The sequence below is a fragment of the Thunnus maccoyii genome, chromosome 9 (genome assembly GCF_910596095.1).
Source record: "Thunnus maccoyii chromosome 9, fThuMac1.1, whole genome shotgun sequence".
NCBI lineage: Eukaryota > Metazoa > Chordata > Actinopteri > Scombriformes > Scombridae > Thunnus > Thunnus maccoyii.
Genome location: NC_056541.1, coordinates 15,398,413 through 15,418,143, shown reverse-complemented (window position 1 = coordinate 15,418,143; position 19,731 = coordinate 15,398,413). Strand labels below are relative to the sequence as shown.

The 19,731-nt window shown below is 42.0% G+C and overlaps 2 protein-coding genes across 5 annotated transcripts in view; one reads left to right on the top strand and one right to left on the bottom strand.

The window, feature by feature from the left end:
• ercc8 (excision repair cross-complementation group 8) overlaps positions 1 to 5,045 on the bottom strand; it is a 14,627-nt gene extending 9,582 nt beyond the window's left edge. For 2 of the 4 annotated variants that reach the window (XM_042422451.1, XM_042422452.1), the window contains exons 1-5: positions 4,543 to 4,948; positions 2,977 to 3,072; positions 2,192 to 2,293; positions 1,508 to 1,631; positions 279 to 360 (exon numbers count right to left, since the gene is read on the bottom strand). In XM_042422451.1, the coding sequence (XP_042278385.1) occupies positions 279 to 360; positions 1,508 to 1,631; positions 2,192 to 2,293; positions 2,977 to 3,072; positions 4,543 to 4,619 (481 nt within the window). In that variant the 5' untranslated portion in view covers positions 4,620 to 4,948. Of the gene's footprint in view, positions 1 to 278; positions 361 to 1,507; positions 1,632 to 2,191; positions 2,294 to 2,976; positions 3,073 to 4,542; positions 4,949 to 5,026 lie in introns of those variants that run through there. The other 2 variants (XM_042422453.1, XM_042422450.1) reach the window with 2 other exon arrangements.
• ndufaf2 (NADH:ubiquinone oxidoreductase complex assembly factor 2) lies at positions 5,027 to 19,731 on the top strand. Its single transcript, XM_042422455.1, has 4 exons — positions 5,027 to 5,218; positions 16,137 to 16,226; positions 17,276 to 17,316; positions 18,998 to 19,731. The coding sequence occupies exons 1-4, from the start codon at positions 5,104 to 5,106 to the stop codon at positions 19,238 to 19,240; spliced, it is 489 nt and encodes a 162-aa protein (XP_042278389.1). The 5' UTR covers positions 5,027 to 5,103; the 3' UTR covers positions 19,241 to 19,731.

Below are 19,731 nucleotides of genomic sequence, written 5' to 3'. Positions count from 1 at the left end.
CCTGAGTGCATGTGTAACGAGCTACTGACCCAACTCTGTCCCCTTCAGACACGTCACTTTATAACCTGCGGCCAAAAACTGGGGTACAAGGTATAGGCGGTGGGGGAAGTATGTAGTATATTGCTCGGAAAAACAAACTGATGACAGACAGGATAACTAGAGGTTCAATTCTTTATAGCATATACTGAGAGAAAGGTAGTCTTGGGCCAGCGGGTACTCTTGCTGATTTGTTCTACATCACTAAGATCAACAAAAGCTGTGGCTGTATTCACACACACCTGCAATGAGACCATGCTTCCTGGCGATGGGGGACAGGTGATGGCTGTAGACATTGCACTCAAACTCAAAAACTTCAGCGGGCTGAAGAATCAAAGGGAAAGAGAGGGAGACAAACAAAGAGAGAGTGAGGGTCAAACAGCTGCAGTCAAGATTAAACTAGAGTTGAACTGCATTTATGTGTGCATGTATGCCTAATGAAAAACTTAATTCTATGATAAAATACACAGCCATGACCTTAAATAAAAACATGGCCTTAAATTTTAACTGTAGTATAAATTCAGCACATTGCAGTAAAGGAGTTCAGAGACTGAATTAGGTAAAAATAAAAGTCTGTGGAGAGGGAGGGCACAGCAGCTGAGAGCTCAGAAGGCAGCTCACCCGAGCAGCAGTGGCGGTTACAATGCAAATTCTTCAGCAAATATAAAAAGCCTCTCTGTGCCCCATCTGTCACTGAGTGCCAGCACCGGCATGGACTCAGCCAATGGGAACACACACACAGAGGAGGCTCTGTTTGCATAAAAATACCCCACATACACAAACAGCGTGCGCACACCAGTGCAAAGCACACACTAATGTGCAAATACACAACCACAATAAATAATTTAATAGGTATGTGTGTGTGTGTTTGTGTTTGTGTGAGACAGAGAGACAGAAACACAGAGTAAAACAAATGAAAGGTCGGAGGGTTCTTTTCTGTCCTTTCCCTGACCTTTTGAGGTAAACGCGATGCCAGTGTAACTCTAGCACAGCACAGGGCCTGCCATATGGGACTATGTGGCATAGAAAGGTAGAGAGCATGAAGCAGAAAATAAAAAAGACAGCGGAAGAGATAGGGAAAAGAATAAAAACAGAGAACATGGTGGTGGAACTATAAAAAAATCAGCTAGTTACTGATTAAACCAACCAATATGTACTGAATCAACAGTTTATTAGGAACATCTGTATTGAACGCGATGCAATCCATTAGCTCTGCAATAAAATCCTATCTTTGTGAGGGTTACAAGCTTGAATGTTTGTTGACACTGTGTCAGAGAGGTGTTGTTTCAGCTCTACGCCAATTTAGTTTATACTGACTAGATTGTGTTGAAGTGTCTTTCAAATTTTATCCATCCTAGTTTCCACACTGTATACAGGGAAATTTATTGTACAGGTGTGCCTCACAAACTGGTGACTTAATGTACATCACATTTGACATGGAATAACCTGGTCTGCGGGTAACATTCCTTACCTTCAGTGTCTCAGTGTCCCATACTTTCATGGTCTTGTCAAAGGAACTTGAGACAAACATGCCTGTGTCGTAAGGATACCACTGGACTGTCTCTACACTGAATTTGTGGACATACCGGCTAGACCTAAAATACAAAATGAAATGTAAAAAAAAGAAAAAAAGAAATATCATCAGGATAATATAATGTACATCCTATCAAGACTCTGTTCAGCTTTCCCCTAATACATTCAAAATACAAAAATACAATACTGTACGAGCATATTAACATAGTGTTACATGTGTTGACTACAAGGCTATTGACTAGTTACACTGAAAACCTTAATGCTACATTCCCATATAGCCCCGTTCAGCCATGTTGGTGTATATGTTCATAACAAATGGTGCATGAAGCAGCAGCAAATACAATCTGTTAGGATTGTTCAGACTGAAGACACTCATTAAATACACATGAGGTATATTGTATGGTCATGTATTAACATGTACGGAAACAGATTTAATAGGATTTTTCTGTTCACACTGTCATTAACAAAAAACAACGTGTAACTAACAAGTGAAGAAAAACAATCTGATTAAGGCCACTTCACTTGTATGCACTTCACAAAGCCCAGAAGACATTGTTTGTTACTGTGAGATCGACATAAAATGCTGCTCTCTAGTGGACAAAATGAGTAACTGTTAATTCACCTGCCCACTGTGCACACTGCCTTACAGGTGTACTGCGGTTTCCCACTGTAGTTCTCCAGGTCATAGATGACGATCACACCGTCTGCACCTCCAGACAACATACTAAAGAAAACAAAGGGTTGATTTCACTCTTTCTTTTACACAGCTTCCAAAACTACCAAAGCATTACTGCCAACAGTAAAACTGTTTAGAGGAAGGTCTGTGGATTACCCCGATTGATTGGAATATTGATTCTGGAAAAAAAAAAAATACTGCTGTTGTGTTTTCTGATGCTTTAAGAGCTGCAATCAAATGTCATGCTGGGCTGGTGGCAGAATTCTCAGATACAGAAATCTTTAAACCTTGATAAGTAAGACTGAAAAAAATGTGCATGAATACAAATCATTACAAGTAACTTATGTTTTGTGTGATTTTGCCGGGCTAAAGAAACCAGCTGCTACAACATTTAGCCAATTTAATGTAGGATAGAGAAGTGCTGGGTATCGAACAATATTTGTCAGGAATATTACAACTGTCCAGACCCATCAGCACCAAATGCATGGTCAGATTCATATTCTTGTATACTTATTTTTGGATAAAATATTGCCTGATTTAAACTGAAGTTCTTGTTTGGCTGTTGATGTATTAAATATTTTGAGACTTACAAACTACAGCAGCTGTTTGGCAAAATTATTATAATTTCAGAGGAAACAGTAATAATAATAATAAAAATAATAATAATAATAATAATAATAACATAGTAATTGATAGAGCGGTAATAGTAAATTCAGACTAAGTGGACTCACTATCTGCCCTCTATTGCATCAATGTCAATGGTGTTGATGCCATTTCCATGGATCCTGTCCAAATCTCTGTCAGGATTCAACTTCAGACAAAGGACCCTTTAAAAATACAGAGAGAGAAAGAGCTATGCATTACTGAATACCCCATTATTTCATTAATGTCTTTAAAGACATAGTACATTTTCAAAATACAATAACAGAAAAGACACAGCAAAGAAAAACAGATTATAAAATACATATGTTGCAAATGAAACAATAATGATTATTAGACTAATCAGTTCAATGTCAAATTAACTGAGGAAAATTTTGATATTTGAATTATTATTTGTAATTTCTCGAATGAATCAACAAATATTGGTCTATCTGTATTTATCTTTTTATAAGGCTGTAAATGGAACAACTTTGGATTTTGGCTATTTGTCAACAAAATTAGCAATCTGTATATTTAGAACAATCATGGGTTAACATTGGTAATATTCAAGATGAATATATGAATCATAATTGTATTACCAGATGTGCAGAAGGTAATTTTTGTAGAGTTTGGGTGTGTGAGTGTTATATACCCATTATACTGCATCATCCAGTTTACATGTAAACAATCAATTCAGAGGATGTATAGATTTATAAATGTACTGTAAGTTGTTATACGAAAAAAATTAACTACCTCTATATAACACTGTATTGCATGTAGGTTAACTACATAATTTCTATATAATTAACATCAGTATTTAAAATCTATTGCTCTTTGAGTCAATCGCACTTCCCCAATGAGATGAAGGTTCTTGATTAAAGTATAGGTTCACAATTTTTCATGTCTGTCTTAAAACAACAGTCAGGTGCCCATATGAACACTGAAAGAGATTTTCCTCGCTGTAATCATTCCTCCTGTTTATACTAGCTGTTAAAAGATGGCCTTCAAATGCACTTTCAATTTAAGTAATGGGGGCCAAAATTCACAGTGTATCCACACAATCATTTTGTGCAAAAAAAAATGCATTTAAAAGTTTATCTGAAGCTTATATGAAGTGTCAGCAGTCTGAGTTAATCATATCAAGTGGATATCTGCCACATTCACAGTCTTTTCAGCATACTCTCTTTAACACTTGGGCACTACAAAAGGCTGTAATGTTGAAAGATATCTACATGATTTGACTAATTTGGATAGCTGAAGCTTCATATTTGCTTCAGAGAAACATTTAAATACATTTTTGCACAGAAGAAGGCTTGATGATTTTGGCCGCCCATCACTTAGATTGTAAGTGCATTATGAAGGGATCTTCTAATGGTCAGTATGAACTAGAAGAATGATTATGGCAAGAAAAACATGTTTCAATATTCACTTAGGCACCTGACTGTTGTTTTAAGAAAGACTTGTGAGAACTGTGAACTCTTCCTTTAATGTTTTGGTTGCAGTGACAACTTTACTAAATCTATTCTACAATGAGAATGAGAATGAGATTTTAGTCTTGTCTTATTGTTTAGGTATGAGTTCAGAATTAGTATTAGTAGTATTTATTGTCTTTTATGACTAACGTTAAGAATAAGATAGCTGTATTAATTATTTCTCACCTTCTCGTTGACTCTGCACGTCTTAGTCGCAGAGGGTCATCCAGACCTGCCTGTCTTGCTGTCAAAAACCCCAACATTGTTTCAAACTGAGAAGAAACTGCCTTTAATTTAAAGTATTAGAGCAAGATTAGCTCATTCAACGCTACCATTGGCTAACCTAGCTCAAAGGCTAGCATGCTATCTACAATGAAGTAACAGTTTAATCCAAATAGAGACTTTGTTCCTCCAATAAGGCATGATATTGTATCTTAAGCTGCGTGATAGCAAAACGCGCTATTTAAATCCATTAGAACACAATTTCTAATAATTTTTTTTGCTTATTTTACATTGAATTCAACTAGCTTCGCAGTGGCTCAGACACAATAAGACGCCATGTTGAAACGTAATGTCCTTTTAATAACAAATGCGATCATTGGCTGGTCAAGTATCTCCAACCAATCATGAAGCAGGTTATAAATCCTATCCCAAACCCACGAACACTTACATAAACAACGCAGTGAAAGGGCAGCCAGCTTACAAGGGCCACGAAACACACTTAAACCTTCGTATTATCGTGAAAACATGAACAGGGTTGCAGGCGCTTTACGCCGGACGTTTGGAATAATGCGTGAGCACGTCGGGACAGATCATCTGGGGAATAAATATTACTTTGTCCCTGAACAGAAGACATGGACAGGTAAATTAAACCTTGCTGTGCTAAAAATAAGCTAGTTTGTTTATAGTCTTAATCCCTGTATACTGGTGAGGATAGCTTCAAAACGCAGATATTACATTTATTTCTGCCCCTTGTTCTCTCCTTGACACCTCAATATCTCTACAGGATGAGGCTCAATTCATAAACTTAGCTGCTCTCATCCCTTAGGTTTTTACCCGTTACTGTTAGTGAATTATTGTTGAAAAACCTTAAAGATCCCCTCCAGACATGTTTTAAGATGTATATAAAATACTATACTATGAATAATAATTTGTGTCCGATATGCTTTTCCCTTAAAAAACGTTCAATTATCTTGTTAAAATCCTTAAAATGTCATCTACTTCTTCCCTCTCATTGAAAAATCCAGAATATATGAACATGCAAGTATATTTCATTTCAGAAGTTGGACACAAGATGTCTGGTACTTTAATGTAAAGTTCATTCTCAGTGTATGCGCACTGGAGGTTTCAAGTTTCCACATCACACTTGTGTAAATTGAATATTGGACCAGGATTGGCTTCCAAACTATATGTGATTTCACAAACCATACTTGTATATCCATCCTTTAAAATTGGATTGTCAGTAAGCAAAGAGAAACTGTCCACTTTCAGCAGATGAATGTGAAAACAACCTTCTAGTGTCAAACTTTGCACATACATGATTCTGCACTGTGAAGCTCAAACATCCAACTGTAGGAACAAGTAGAAAAATGTATTTTTGAGTGAGGGGTGGGGTATTTTAACACAATATCTGTGTATTTTGCATTTGCACACTGTTTGTGCTAAAATGTGCTTCCCTGGATATGACATTACCTTTACCCTTTCACCCTTGTAGTATTATAAGCTTGCCACTAGATGGAGCAACCGGCTCATTAAGAACATTGTCATTTTGGAGTTTTTAATCAGATTTCTTATTCTGCATTTCATGCAACTCACTGCAGTTAAGATTTTACTGATTTTGGAAGCAGAACAATGTGGTTGTAATTATCGCAGCTCCACTGTCACTGGCCAGCAAAGAGGAGAGGCTCCTCCACTGCTGCAGATGAAATGATTACTTGTCTGTGATGAGGATTTAGAAGGAGGTCATATATCCCTACTGAGACATGGCAGTGCTACAGTATGTAATGCTCAAGCCAAGCAGCAGAACTGTGTCATCGGGGCTAATCCAGGGTGGGATGCCAATGGTGTCCTTCACACCGACTCTGACAGTTAGAAGGCCAAGGACACGCTCACTGGCCTTGCATACTCAACACGCGGGCTGACTGTGAGTCCTTCTCCAGCTGTACTGTCATTCCCAGAGAGTGTCTCAGAGAAATATGTATAGGACAGACAAATGGTGAGGTGAAGGTTTGATAATGACCCACCTCAGCAAGAGAAAGGAGGTTTGATGGCATCCTAGTACAGGGGCCCCTCTTAATTTGGGGAGATGCCGACATAACTGTTCACTTTTATCAAATAACAACAAAAATACATTGTGGAATTTTCCACTGATCATGTATCAGACCCATACCTGCACATGAACTTGTTTTGGGTGAAACATAGTGATGCACTAACTGTATTTCAGTCCTGTCTTGCCTAGTTTAACTCATTAGCAGAAGGCTATGGCTAGTAACTCTTGTTCCCTTTACCTCCTTAAATCAGCTGGGGTCCTCCTCAGACTACAGGCCACAGGTCAGGGTTCACAGGTCAAAGGGTATGGCCTTTGGCTACCCCAGACATGGTAGTGCTAGTTAACCAGTTATCGACTTTTGGCTTATTAGTAACAAAGGATTAAGTCTCGTGATATTTGCCAAAATTATTATGTCTAACTTTAATTCCAAATACTGCATTTGTCTAATCTAGGAGCTACACCACACAACAGTAATTTTTTATTTATTTATTAAACCTTTATTTAACCAAGAAATCCCTTGAGATTAAAATCTGTTTTTCAAGGAACAAGGAACAATTAAGGAACATAGAGAACGTTAAAAACAGACAATGGACAACAGATACATAATACAAAATCCAGTTTAGAAATAGCAATTGCACTCTTCAGGCACACAGTTTTCTAATCAGGGCTTTGAACTCTCCCAGGGAGGCAAGATTAAGCTGTAGTATGTTCTGGAAGTTATTCCATGACCAGGGCGCAAAATAGGAGAAAGCTGCTCTACCAAGTTCTGGGTAAATCCTGGGTAACTGGTAGAGCAGCCATGTAGTGGAGTGAAAATCATAACGACTGCTGGAGAGTGATAGATTACACAGATATGAAGGGAGTTTTCCCAGTATGGCTTTGTAAATAAAAATCTACCAATGCTGTTGTCTCCTTAGGGTTAATGAAGACCAGGAAACCAGATCATAAAGTACACAGTGATGTGTACGGGACAATGAGTTCATCTGGGGATTATTTTATCCCACCCACAAGTACTTGCTTTTGTCTCCCTCTCTTGGTACCACATTATACAAGCTAGAATAGTCATCATTTCCAAGCACAGGCTGAACTGAAATCATACTGTACATTGCCTACATTCATTGGTACTTTTCTCCAAGGATGTAACCAAGTTGTTTTGTGTTTTGTTTTTGTTTTTTGTTTTTTACTGGTGAAGGACCCACCACTGGCAGGTTGCAAGCCAGGTTTCCTTCTGACTGAACTTGACTTTGTGCTTCACCTTTTCTCAGCAGTTTGTGGGCGAAACAAGCGCCCACCTCATATTTATAATTCATTACAAGGCTGCTCCTCCACCCCTGGCTGTCAGACTATTCAAATGAGACATCACAGAAGCCCATTTTCTAGCACGCTACAGGCTACCATCTTCACTGTCCAATCACAATGACTGACACTGTGAAGAGGCTAGTTGGCCTGTGGAAAAACTGGTTCCGCACAAACACACTCATAAATGCCAGACAGACTCTGACAGACACATACACACACTAATACAGTGATTATAAACAAATAGAAATATATGGCACACACATTTGCCTCTTTTTTTTTTTTTCCTGCCTCTCACCCCGTCCAGCCTTGTGGAAATAAAGCAGATGCATTATTCAGTCCATATGTCTTGCTAAAGCGAGCTCTTTTTGATCTTAAACTGATAGGCCAAGCGTGGGCTCAGGGCCTTAAGGCATGGACCGCAGGGCTTTCCACTGCAGCACATGAGTAGTGGTTAAAGTAGGATGAGGAGTCTCTCTCCTCCTCTCTCTCTCTCTCTCTCTCTCTGCTCTGCCTACTTCTTCTATTCATTTGTCCATTCCTAGTGCTCGGTCCACCCCTCTCTACCTTTATCCATGCTTTGCTGATCCCATTTTCTACCTCTTTCAATCTGTTAACTTTAGGAAACTGGGGCGTAAGCAATTCTGTGTAGGCTATGTATGAGGATGTTAGTCGCTAAGACAGAAAAATAAAGGCAAAGCAACTCCTTGTTTTGTGTGATTCTGCCCTGCCTCATTTTAAATACCTCTCCTTACATTGACCTCTTTATTTGCCTCCAGTTAGTCCTTCCTCCCCTTGCCCCTCCCCTTCATTGCTGCCTCTCGATTTTCCTCCTTTGAAGCCAGTCCAGTGAAGATTTCTATTCAGAACATTAGAGTAGTTCAGTAGTTTGGAGGGTTAGGCCCAGCAGAGAGCTTTCTATCCCCCCATCTCCTCAGATGCTGCTGCTCTTGTGCCTGCACATCAAAATGAATAGGCCTCGGTCTGAAGTACACGCCTAGAGAGGGAGAATCTCTGTCTCTGCCTTTAGAAAAGGTCCAGCTATAGAGGGCCTACTGTGTGCTGCCATCCCATAGAGAGAACTGCGCTGTAGGCTGTGGAGCCCCACTGATTGTTGTCTATGGCAGGGCTACAAGAGAAAGCCACTGGCAATCTGGCCACTGGTCTTTAGAGGGTCTTTGCCTTGGTGTTGGCTCCATAAAGCTAAGTAGAGAATCTATATTCTTCTCTCTTTCTGTGTGCGTCTGTCCCCCAGGCCCAGCTCTGCCTTACACTGCATGGGGCGCCATGTCATGCTGCCCAGATGAAAGCAAAGCATTCTGCGGATGGGCTCATTCGTCTTCAGCAGCGGGCCTGCAGCTTTGACGCCTGCCTTCCCTCCCTTTATTTAGGAAGAGAGGCGCGCTGACATTATCGGCCGCTGCAGGCACATTTGAAAATAATTGCCTGTATGATTGCTATTTTTCTTACCTCTTTGAGGAGGTGTAGCCTTTGTCTTGGAATCAATGGTTGCTCAATACTGGACAGGGGAAAGGCAGTTTCCTTTCATGTCTTAGTGAAAAGGATGTATTTTTAGCACTATTCATTTTAGCAGTGTGTGCCATGCAGTTTTAATCTATTGGTCCTCTCCACTGTGTGGAGAATGGAAGAGATTCAGAGGTTCTTCAGAGGTGCGCCACGCTGTTGCAGAGAAAAGACGCATTGACTTGTCGTCCTATCACTATCCCTCTCTCTTTGTCTATTATTTATTTGATTCCCCAGCTCTGTTCTATGAAGTGAAAAAATGAAAAGGCCTCAGTTCTGCTATTTCAGGATGGGCGACTCTAGGGACTGAGGGAGGAGGTGTGTGTGTGCGCGTGCTGTTGCATTAGTTTGTGCATCTGTGATTGAGTACATGTGTCTGTGTGGCATAACACATTTGTATCTGCTTTTTTTATTTTTTAAAAAAAGGAAGGGGAAAAAAAATTCTGCGATTGTGTGTGTTTTCTCTCCACTTCATGCCCTAACACACTTAACACAACAACAGATGGCTGTGTGTCATCAGAGCGTTGATTCAAGCCGCATATTTCCATGGAAAGAGTCACCGCGGAGAGAGAAGAGGGTCCAAATGGCTGTTTATTCTGCCACAAGTCATCCCCAGGGTGTGATGAAGGAAGGTCTATCCTACAGTAGGACACCAAGTCAGTGTTTACCATGGAACGGCAATGTCCAGAGCTGCTACACTAAATCATGTTAATTGATCAGCAGCTTTGCAATGCACAGGGTTTAAATGAAGGTTGTTAGTCATTATGGGGAAACAAGTGTGTTCAGCTCATCTTGCTGTATACTGGTTGCCAAGTGTGTGTTTGTGTGTATGTGATGGAACATCATGGAGTGGCTTAACTACTTCATTAAAAAGGCATTTAAAAAGATAGACGCCCGAAAATTAGATACAGGCACTTTTATATATGGTAGAACATTACAAATGGGCCTAGCTCCAATATGAGTAGCTTACGCCTTTGACAAGTCTATTAAACATTGCCCTATACAGTAGACCTGCATCTGAATACATTTCAGACTCCACTCGTTTCACAACCTATAAATTCTACATGAATATGATTGTTTCTACCTCCTGCAAACTTATTTGCTGTTTGGCAAGCAATGACAGACCGTCAATGGCGCCAACAGAAGGAAGAAGGCAAATTAATCAAATTAATTTTTACATTTTGCCTAGATGTGAATCACTGTCCGATGCACTCATGTCTCTCTCTCTGGTCAGATGGCCAGCGAGATGTTTTGACACCTGAGGGCTCCCTGTCAGAAACTCAGCCAGGAAGACTGACAGACAGACCGACACACATGCAGACATCTCTGGGAGCCTGCCGCTGCTTATTCAATTCAGAATATTTTAATAAAGCAGACAGGCAGAGAGAAATAAGGCTAGGAGTAAGGGAGGAAAGATAAGGCCGAGGGAGACTCGCAGAGGGTGGAAAAGAAGGTGGGGTATAGAAAGTGAGTGACAAAGAACAAGGGGGATGCTGACATATGGGGTGAAATTATAGAGTGGGGGAAGAATGGAGAGAAAGAAAGTGAATGGAGGGTTTCTGACAGAAAGAGGGTGAAATGAGTGGGTGGAACAGGCAGACAGATAGAAGGGGAGAGAGAGAAGGTGGAGGTAGGTTAATGGAGGGAGAGAGCGGGGGGAACTGAAGGTGGAATGGAAGGAAAAAGAAGGGGGTTGGATGAGAGTGATGGAGGTGAATAGAAAGGGGTGGACAGCTTGGTGTATGGACATCACACACATGGGCCTCAGAGGAGCTGAGGTGGGAGGAGGGGGTCCACACCGCTCCACAGCCTCACAAAGGACACTGACTTCCTGGCTCACCACAGTTTTTTTTTATAACCCGTTGGGCCAGGAAGAGACTTCAAGAGGATGGGTGGTCTTAAGTGAGGAGGGGTATAGCATCCCTTCCGCCCTCAAGTATGCCCGCGTTTAGTTAAAAGTAACACACAGGGGAAATCAGAGTATTCTTTTCAGCATGTTGTTACTTCTATATGAATTATTCTCCGCTGTTCTGCCGTGAGTCGCTCAAGCCTCAGAGGGATCGACGGCATCAGGGACAAACAGAATGAGGGCTGAATAAAAAAAAACGAGCAGCAGCAGCAGCAGGCCTACTTTACGCTTAAGCTCCTCCTCTCACCAGAACTGATGCAAAACAACGGCTGGCCTTTTCCCTGTAAACCTCATCCCACGTCACAAGGCTCAGGGCTAATGGGTAACCATGGTTACAGGCCTCACACATCCCCTCCATTTTTTTTTTCAGGGAAAGAGATTGGAAGGAGAGAGGGAGAGAGAGAGAGAGAGGGTGTCAGTATTGGTACCTGGTTGCCCTTGTATCACTGATGCTTATCGGATCACTCCATCTTCATAAAGCTGTCCATTACCATGCACGGATTGGTCCCCATCCCTCTCCTGCACACAGCTCAGCTGGAAAGGAATAAACTAGGTTCAGTCCAGGCTGATGGGCTTGCTGCTTCAGGATGGCTTTTTGTTCCACCTTGGTGTCAGGCCTAAAACTCGCTGCTTCATCTTGTGCAATTGTCAAGACTGAGAGAGCTGCTCTTTCCGCTGTCTATTGAGAGGAAGAGCTGGAATTGAATGCTGTGCTGTTTCAAGTGGGTGCTTTTGTCTGCACAGGTGAATGTCGTGTTTCTCAGGATAGATGTTGATGTTGTTGGTGAGGTGTTGGTCTACCAGTTGGAGTCAGATTTTTGTCTTAAGTTTTTAGGGCTCTCTATACCTGGATGTCGCCCTGACATCTGCTTCTGTAATCAAAGACAGGGTGCAAGAGAATGGCTCACAGTGAGAGAGACAGCACAAGACGCCCGCAATGACATTGTGGAGGTGAAAAACCTCTCAGGTTGCCCCCAGCAGTACTCACCTGGGAGCCGATGTGTGAAGTTGAGGGTTTTGTGTGTGTGTGTGTGTGTGTGTGTGTGTGTGTGTGTTGAAGCAGGTGATAGAGTTTAGCAGGGTGTGTTCAGGGTTCAAAGAGCAGCCCTCGGAGCGCATCACGTCTTATTCTAACGAACGGGAAGGTTAGGCGTACCTGCCATTTGATTGGCTCCCGATCCGGCTGCCACGGCAACCCCTCACCCATCTTGCCTCCCTGTCTCCTCCCTTCCTCCTTCCCCCACCCCCCCGGTTCCACAGCTAGGCTCACAGATGAGTCGCGCTCAGACAGGTGAGATGGGTTATGAATATTTATGCAGTGGGATTTCATTCCTCCTGCCGCTGGCCCCTCCCCCTCTCCAACGCAGTGCTGCGTTTGTCCTTCACGGTAAGAGGCAGTGTCCTCGCTCCTGTCCCTCAGGTTAATCTGCCTGCTCTCTAGCCAGTTGTGTGTGTGTGTGTGTGTGAGTGTGTGTGTATGTGTATGTGTATGTGTGTGTGTGTGTGGGTGTGTATTTGACTGGTAAGTAGGTTCCCCCTAGTGAGTGATGAGAAGGCAGACCTGTCACAGGGGGGCCCACTGAGATCGAGAGCTCCTAACACCTCTCTCTCTCTGTCTCTCTGTCTATTTCTCTCTCTCTCTCTCTCTGTCTCTCTCTCTCCCTCTCTCTCTCTCTCTCAGTGAAAGTAGCAAACTGAAAGCACTCAGCTCTGAACTGTGGAGCAGAAAGATAGCTTACACCCATTTTGACTGTCTGTGTCAAGGATAAAAACATTGTGATGCTAACATTAAGGCTTTATTCACCTATTATTCGATCAACAGTAAAGTTAATCTGTGACTATTGATAATCAATTCATGTTGAATTATATATCCAGCAAGAACACCAAGCATTTACTCCTTACTGCTTTTTAATGTTAAGATTTATCACTTTTCTCCATTTTTTTAGAATTGTTACTGTTGGTCAGTTAAAGTAAACATTTTTCAGACATCACTTCAGATTGACATTTGTCATCATTATTATTTGTGTTTCTTAGTATTTTGTTGTGTGATTTGAATAGTGGTAACATTTACTGGTTGAAGCTTTGTTATGTGAAAATATTTATTTGCATTTTTGCATTTCATATAATTGTAAAAACTTTTTGACTGTTAGACAGACAAATTAAGCAATTTTAAGATTTTACTTTGGGCTCGGGTAACTTGTGATTGACATTTCACATTATTTTTTGTCATTTCAAAGTAGGGCTGCAACTACTGATTGTTTGCTATCAATTAATTGGCAATTCTCTTGATTAACTAATTGTTTGGTCAACAGATTGTCAGAAAATCGTTAAAAGTGCCCATCGCCACTTCCTAATAGCCCACGGTTGATCAAAAATGAAAAAAAAAACAAAAACTGTAGATTAATTGTTAGCGACAGCAGTTGTTAGTTGCAGGCAGCCCCTTGGGCTGAGAAATCACTATGCAAACAATGTGCCAGGCTGGCCAATTCTGTTATGCTTCATTAGGTTAAGAGCAGGCTTATGCACAGTGATCTCATTAGTTAATAAACCCAATGTCCACAAGTAACAACCTTACCAAACTTAGCAACAATCTTATTTCATATTGCACAGTTTTTTCCTAATTCTTACATCAGCTACTGTGAGGTAATAAGATTTACAGAGAAGTGGTGTCTTTCTTTTGAACCTTTCTAGTAAAAATACATATAGCCATGGCCTGTGTGTGTGTGTGTGTTTTTATTTTCTGCAGTTGTCCCAGATCAGAGATTACCAAGAGAGCGAGATTCACCCCAATGAGACTGACAAGCCTCCTCCCAATGTGTATGTGGTGGGAGGATCAGCCGTGTTTCATAAATATATGTACATACCGTATTTGTTATTCAAATCCAAGGATAAAAGCCGTGGTGGAAGGGGTTTAGTCATGCTGCAAAAGCAACAAGACAAGAAGAGAGCCATGTTGGAGTGTGACAGAGAGTAGAGGGGGAGATGCAACCTAGCGGAGAGAGATATAGACAGAGAAAAAAGTGGGTGCCTCTCTTTATGCTTATTAGTTAGGCATTAGCTGTAGCTAAGCACATTGCTTGTAGGGACTGTATCATAATTGTACCATTTCATTCTGCTGCCACCCACACCCAATGCAAATATGGATAGGATCTGTTTATAATTAGCATACCTGTTAAATGTATTTGTTAGTATTGCCTAGAGAAAACCGCCTTTTGTTTACTGGCAGTTGTTTTTGTTCTGCTATCACAGGGGGGGTTTTCTAGGAAACTATTTCTCAGAAGGCATTTTAAGGCATACATGCAAACAAATTGCAAGGATCATAGAATGCATTTTACACACCGGTAGGCCTGCTCCGCTGATAAGACGAGAGAATGCAGTGTTTTCGTCAGACCTGGATATGAGGAAAATTGAAGCTGCAGACCTGGAGCCTGTGAGGCCCTATAGTGACAATCTAGTGGGAACCAAAGCAGAACCAAAGCAATACTAGCCTAATTAGCTGACCTGATTACTATATAGGCTGGATAAAGTATGGAACGGAATCATCCTCATAAGACATAATTACAGAACAGCACATGCATGAGGAATGTTTTTTTCTCGTCATCGCTGTTAGCTTAAAACCGAACAAACAGACTGAGAAAGACACAAGCGCAGCAACTACACAGCTCACACTTCAGCACGCTACTTTTTGTTAGAGCCATCATTCATCCATCCCCGTGCCATAGCTATCTGTTATGGCTGAGGTAAACATTAAGGCCATCAGTCTGCGGCGTGCATGGAGGTGGTTGCCTCCATTTGTCCGTGTCCAGTCAGCTGCAGAGAAACGGTGATGGAATCCTGACAGATTGTCTGTGTTTTGGAGCGTGTTGTTTTCCTTGCCCATCCATTTCTCTCCTCCTAGCCATGTTTGCCATGCATCATCACTCTCTCTCCCTCTCTTCTGTCTTCCCTCCTTCTACCTCCTCCCTCCTTGCCTCATCATTTCTCAGAGGGGATGGGAGCGTTGGATGGACGTCCGGCTACCTGCGAGGAGAAACTACGGAAACAAAAGCACTCGTTATTAGTGAACACTTTATGAAGCTTTGAAACGCCACACAAAGACACCACTCTCTCTTTTCTCTGTCTCCTTTTAATTCTCTTGCTCTCCCTTTTCTTTCTCCATCTCTCAATTGCGCCCCTTCTACCTCCGTCTCCATGTCATTGTGTGCCAGCCAAACTTGTCTAATCAGCAGATTCAACCAAAATAATTGGCGGTGGCCTTGCTGCTAGCGAGCATCGTGCTGTATACAGATAGGGAAAGGAGCACTTAATATTCCACGCAGCTCGTGCCTCTCCTGTTCTCTGTGATATCTGACCTCTTTTGTCTCCTGCTCAGCTTGATGTTGATTTTGGAGGGCATTGTTAGCCAGAGCGCTGTGATTGGAAGAGGTTGTCAGCGAGGGGGGCTGTGGTTGGTTGGGTTAAAGGGAGGCTGATTTGCATAAAGGCTTAGCCCAGATTTGGAGCCACTCAGCGAGATCTGAGGAGAAGGGCCCGAGGGCCACGAGGTAATCATCCATGGCCTGTCACAGCGCTGTCATCCCTCTGTGTATTATTTTTTGTGTGTCTGTGAGTCTGTCTGTATCTGTGTGTCTGTGAGAGAGGGAGACAGAGAGCATTGTGTCTGCGCCTCTTTGTGTTTGTTTGTATTCCTTTGCGTTTTGTATGCATCATTGTCGAGCATCTCTATCTCACTCATGCTCCCTTTTTTTTTTTTTTTGTTGTTGTTGTTGTTTTGTTTCCCAGGAAGGCTCGTCCGTGCCAAGCGGATGGTAGAGGCAGCCAATCCTACAGAATATGAATATATAGAAGGAAGCATACCGATAGAGTGGGACGGTAAGTGTGGACTGCAGCATCACTGTTACATACTTAAACTATCACTAACATGGATAAATGACAATGTTAACAAAAGAGCTACCCAACAGAGTACACAAAGTGCTGCACAAATAAAATGGAATAACAAATTCACGGCTGCAACTATTGGGGTCTAGGCTAATCCATTGATTTTCTTTTTTCTTTTTTCATAGTGCGAGATGGGGGTTGGGAAAAGCGTATTCATGAGTTTATCAAAGACGCCTTCTGCTGGTGTTATACAACCGTACCATAAAATAGTGTTTCAAATTTCTTACAACTGGATACAAACTGTTCCCTCTGTCTCAGCCTGGCTTTATCCACCTTAAACCCCTCATCCTGCTTCGCCCCATCCCTCATGCATTTTCATCAGCATGCAAATAAGAAAGGGATAAAAGAGGCCCAGAATCCCTGCGCTAGCTGGAGGAAGAGTTAGAAAATCTCTCTCTCTCTCTCTCTCTCCGTCTCTCTCTCTCTCTCTCGTTCTGGCTCCCTTTAACCTGCTCTGCTGTGCAGCCAGCTCAGCCAAAATAGAGCTCCTTAAAAAGGAAAAAAAAAAAAAAAAAAAAGATGACAGACAGACACAGTTCTACTCAGGAGGAGAAAGAAGGACAGAGGTATTGATGGAGAATGACAGAGTGTGTACTTTCAAATTCAAAGATCAGAGCGGATCCGCACTTTCTCTTCTGAGACGCAGTATTCAGTGCCCCTGCTCTGCCTACACTAGAGCGGTATTAGTCTTTTTTTGCGTTTATCATGTGTGTAGCTCGGATGTTTTACCGTTCTCCATCTTTTCCCCGTAGTTCACTAAGCGAAATGAAAGAAAACAAACGCCGGATAAAGTCCCCCAACTAGCTCGGTTACCTGAGCTGCTGTGATGCCCTGAAAGTCTGTGATGCTATAGCAGCAGCCTTTAAATATGACTGCAGGTTTTGTTTGTGCAGCGTATGTTTGTGTGGGTGTTCTCACTCACTCTCTCTCTCTCTCTCTCCCTCTTTTTTTTTTTCTTCTTCTTCTCTCTCCTCCTCCTCCAGCTTGGATCCGAGGCAGACGGAAGGAGCCCCCCTCCGTCGAGGTACGTCTCCCCCCAGCCTCCCCGCTGTGCTGATGGTTGGACTCTAGGGGACTGGTTACAAGGGAGGGAAGAAGCAAAGATAGAAGGAAAAGGCTTTGATTTGTTTCATCTTACACTTTCGAACTGAATCCAGGAACTTTGGGGGACAGGTGTTAAAATAAACAGCAACTGAAGCGCATTGATGGCGAGACGGAGAGCAAAGACAGCCTCTGAACAAGGGGCTCACTGACACCACGTCCTAGTTAACTTTCTGTTTTTTTTTCCAAGCAGAAGCCTGCATCTCGGCTTTTTGTGTTTTATTTCTGGCAGTCTCTGAGATGGGAATGGTGGTGAAGGAGTGTAGTTTTTCCCCTCGTGTACCTCTCACTGGGTTTATTGCTCTTTAAAAGTGAGAATGCTGGAAATTATTTGGCCAGTGAAATGTGGGTCTATAGGAAATCCCTCGGAAGGCCAATACCCAGGCAGCTCTCCCTCACTCTTTCTGTCCTCTCTGCCTGCGAGTGGCCAATGCCATCCCCTGCCTCTATTGCCAGAACATTCTATTCCAATTTTCTGCCTTGCGTCTGCCCAATAGCTGCCATCGACAGCTGGACAGTGTTGATGTGGCCAAGGCTTCACTCCCAGCACATTACCCTACCCCTTGTCACGCTCCCTCTCTTCCCGGTCCAAGCCGACATAAATTGATTGGATTAAATCCTGTCATTAACAGGCTGGAAAAGCAGCTCAGTATGTTTGTCTCCCTCCCCAAAGCGGGGCTTTTTGGCCACGGCTCTCCCCTCTCTTTTCCAGTCCTTCACTTCTGCCAACACACAACAGCATTATGCCCAGTCCTCCCTTCCTTTTTGGCTCCCCATACAAGGGAGAGACTAACATCACTGGACACTAGCTGTGGCTCAAGTGGGTAACTATTCCACTGGTGGACTATGTCCGGGTTATAATTGTTTCCATGAGTTGGAATGGTTGTTTATACTGCGAATGCCTCCTGTCACGTTAGTTTACCGACCCTTTCCAAGCACTACATCTTTAACCAGGGTTTATTGGAGCAATATAGGTTAACTGAGCACGCTTGTTCTTTTTCTAGTAAATGCCCTACTTCATTCTCTGCGGATACACACATTTGTTCCTGGAAGCTCCCCAATGCAACTTTGTGTCTCTTCTACTTTTGACTAGTGAGCAGATGATGTTCTTTTCTTTTTGCTTTAAGACAAAACAGAGGTAGTTGATTAAGGAGGGGAAATGATCACTGGTTCAGTTTTGCAGGACAGCTTAGAGGTTCCAATAAGTAATCTTGTAGTCACAGTTGTTTTTCTCGAATCTTAAGGAAACTGCCACCTCAGCACTTCTACCACGGATCCTGATAGGTGATGTCTGGTAGGGGTGGGCGATATGATGATATATACAATGAGATGATTTATGATATGATCAATATGATGAAGTATTGAATTTACTGGATTAGCCAAAGCACACACATTCCTGCCTGGTTATTCCTGTATAGATTGTTTTATTGATTAACAATGTCTCAAGTCATTTTCCAGAAAAATGATCATATCACCAAATAAATTGATATCATAATATGAAATTAATAGTTTTTTAACCATGTTGCACATTACCTGTAATGCCTGGTAGTTATATATGAACTCACAGACTACAACATGTAACGCATGTGTTTATGTCCCCTCAGGAGCTGCTGAAGAATGAGACCTATAGGGAGCAAATAAAGCTGAAGGCCAAGGAGGTAGAGGAAAACGATCTGGCCCTACAGGCAAAGGAGTACGAGGAAGGTCTGGTGGCAACACCTTTAAAGACTGTCGCCAAGGGCCATGCGGCCGCCACCAGCTTCGGCAAGCAAGAGATCAGCGAGGACCCCTCAAGCACTGCAAACACATTCCAGCCTGGCTCCTGGATACCCAGTCCCAAGAAATAGACTGACTCATCCACACACACACACTGAGATCATCCTACAGTGTTATACAATTCAATAGAAAAGCCCTATATTTACTTTTTGTTGAGACTTTGAAATTCAATAGTAGAAACATCTTTCAGTATAATGCAATCCAATACAACACCACAACACCACAGATTAATAAATTACCAGAGAGAAGACTCAGCTCCTCTCTGGCCCAGTCTCAAAATACACATTTTAAGTTCCACAAAGGAAGTATTATTGCAAGGCTGCATTAGATTATAAAGGGGTTTCAAATCAAGACAATATAATTACTGATCTTGAACCTGACTCCATAAATGGCCACAATAATTTAATAGGGCAGTAAGGTTTGTTAATAAAGCAAAGAAAAACTGAAATGGTTGTACTTCAGAAGTCACTGGGTACACACCAACTGTAAATACACTGTATCATGTTTGAGGTATTTTGTAAGAAATACTTTCTAATAAATTGTGGCTATTTAATGACATTGA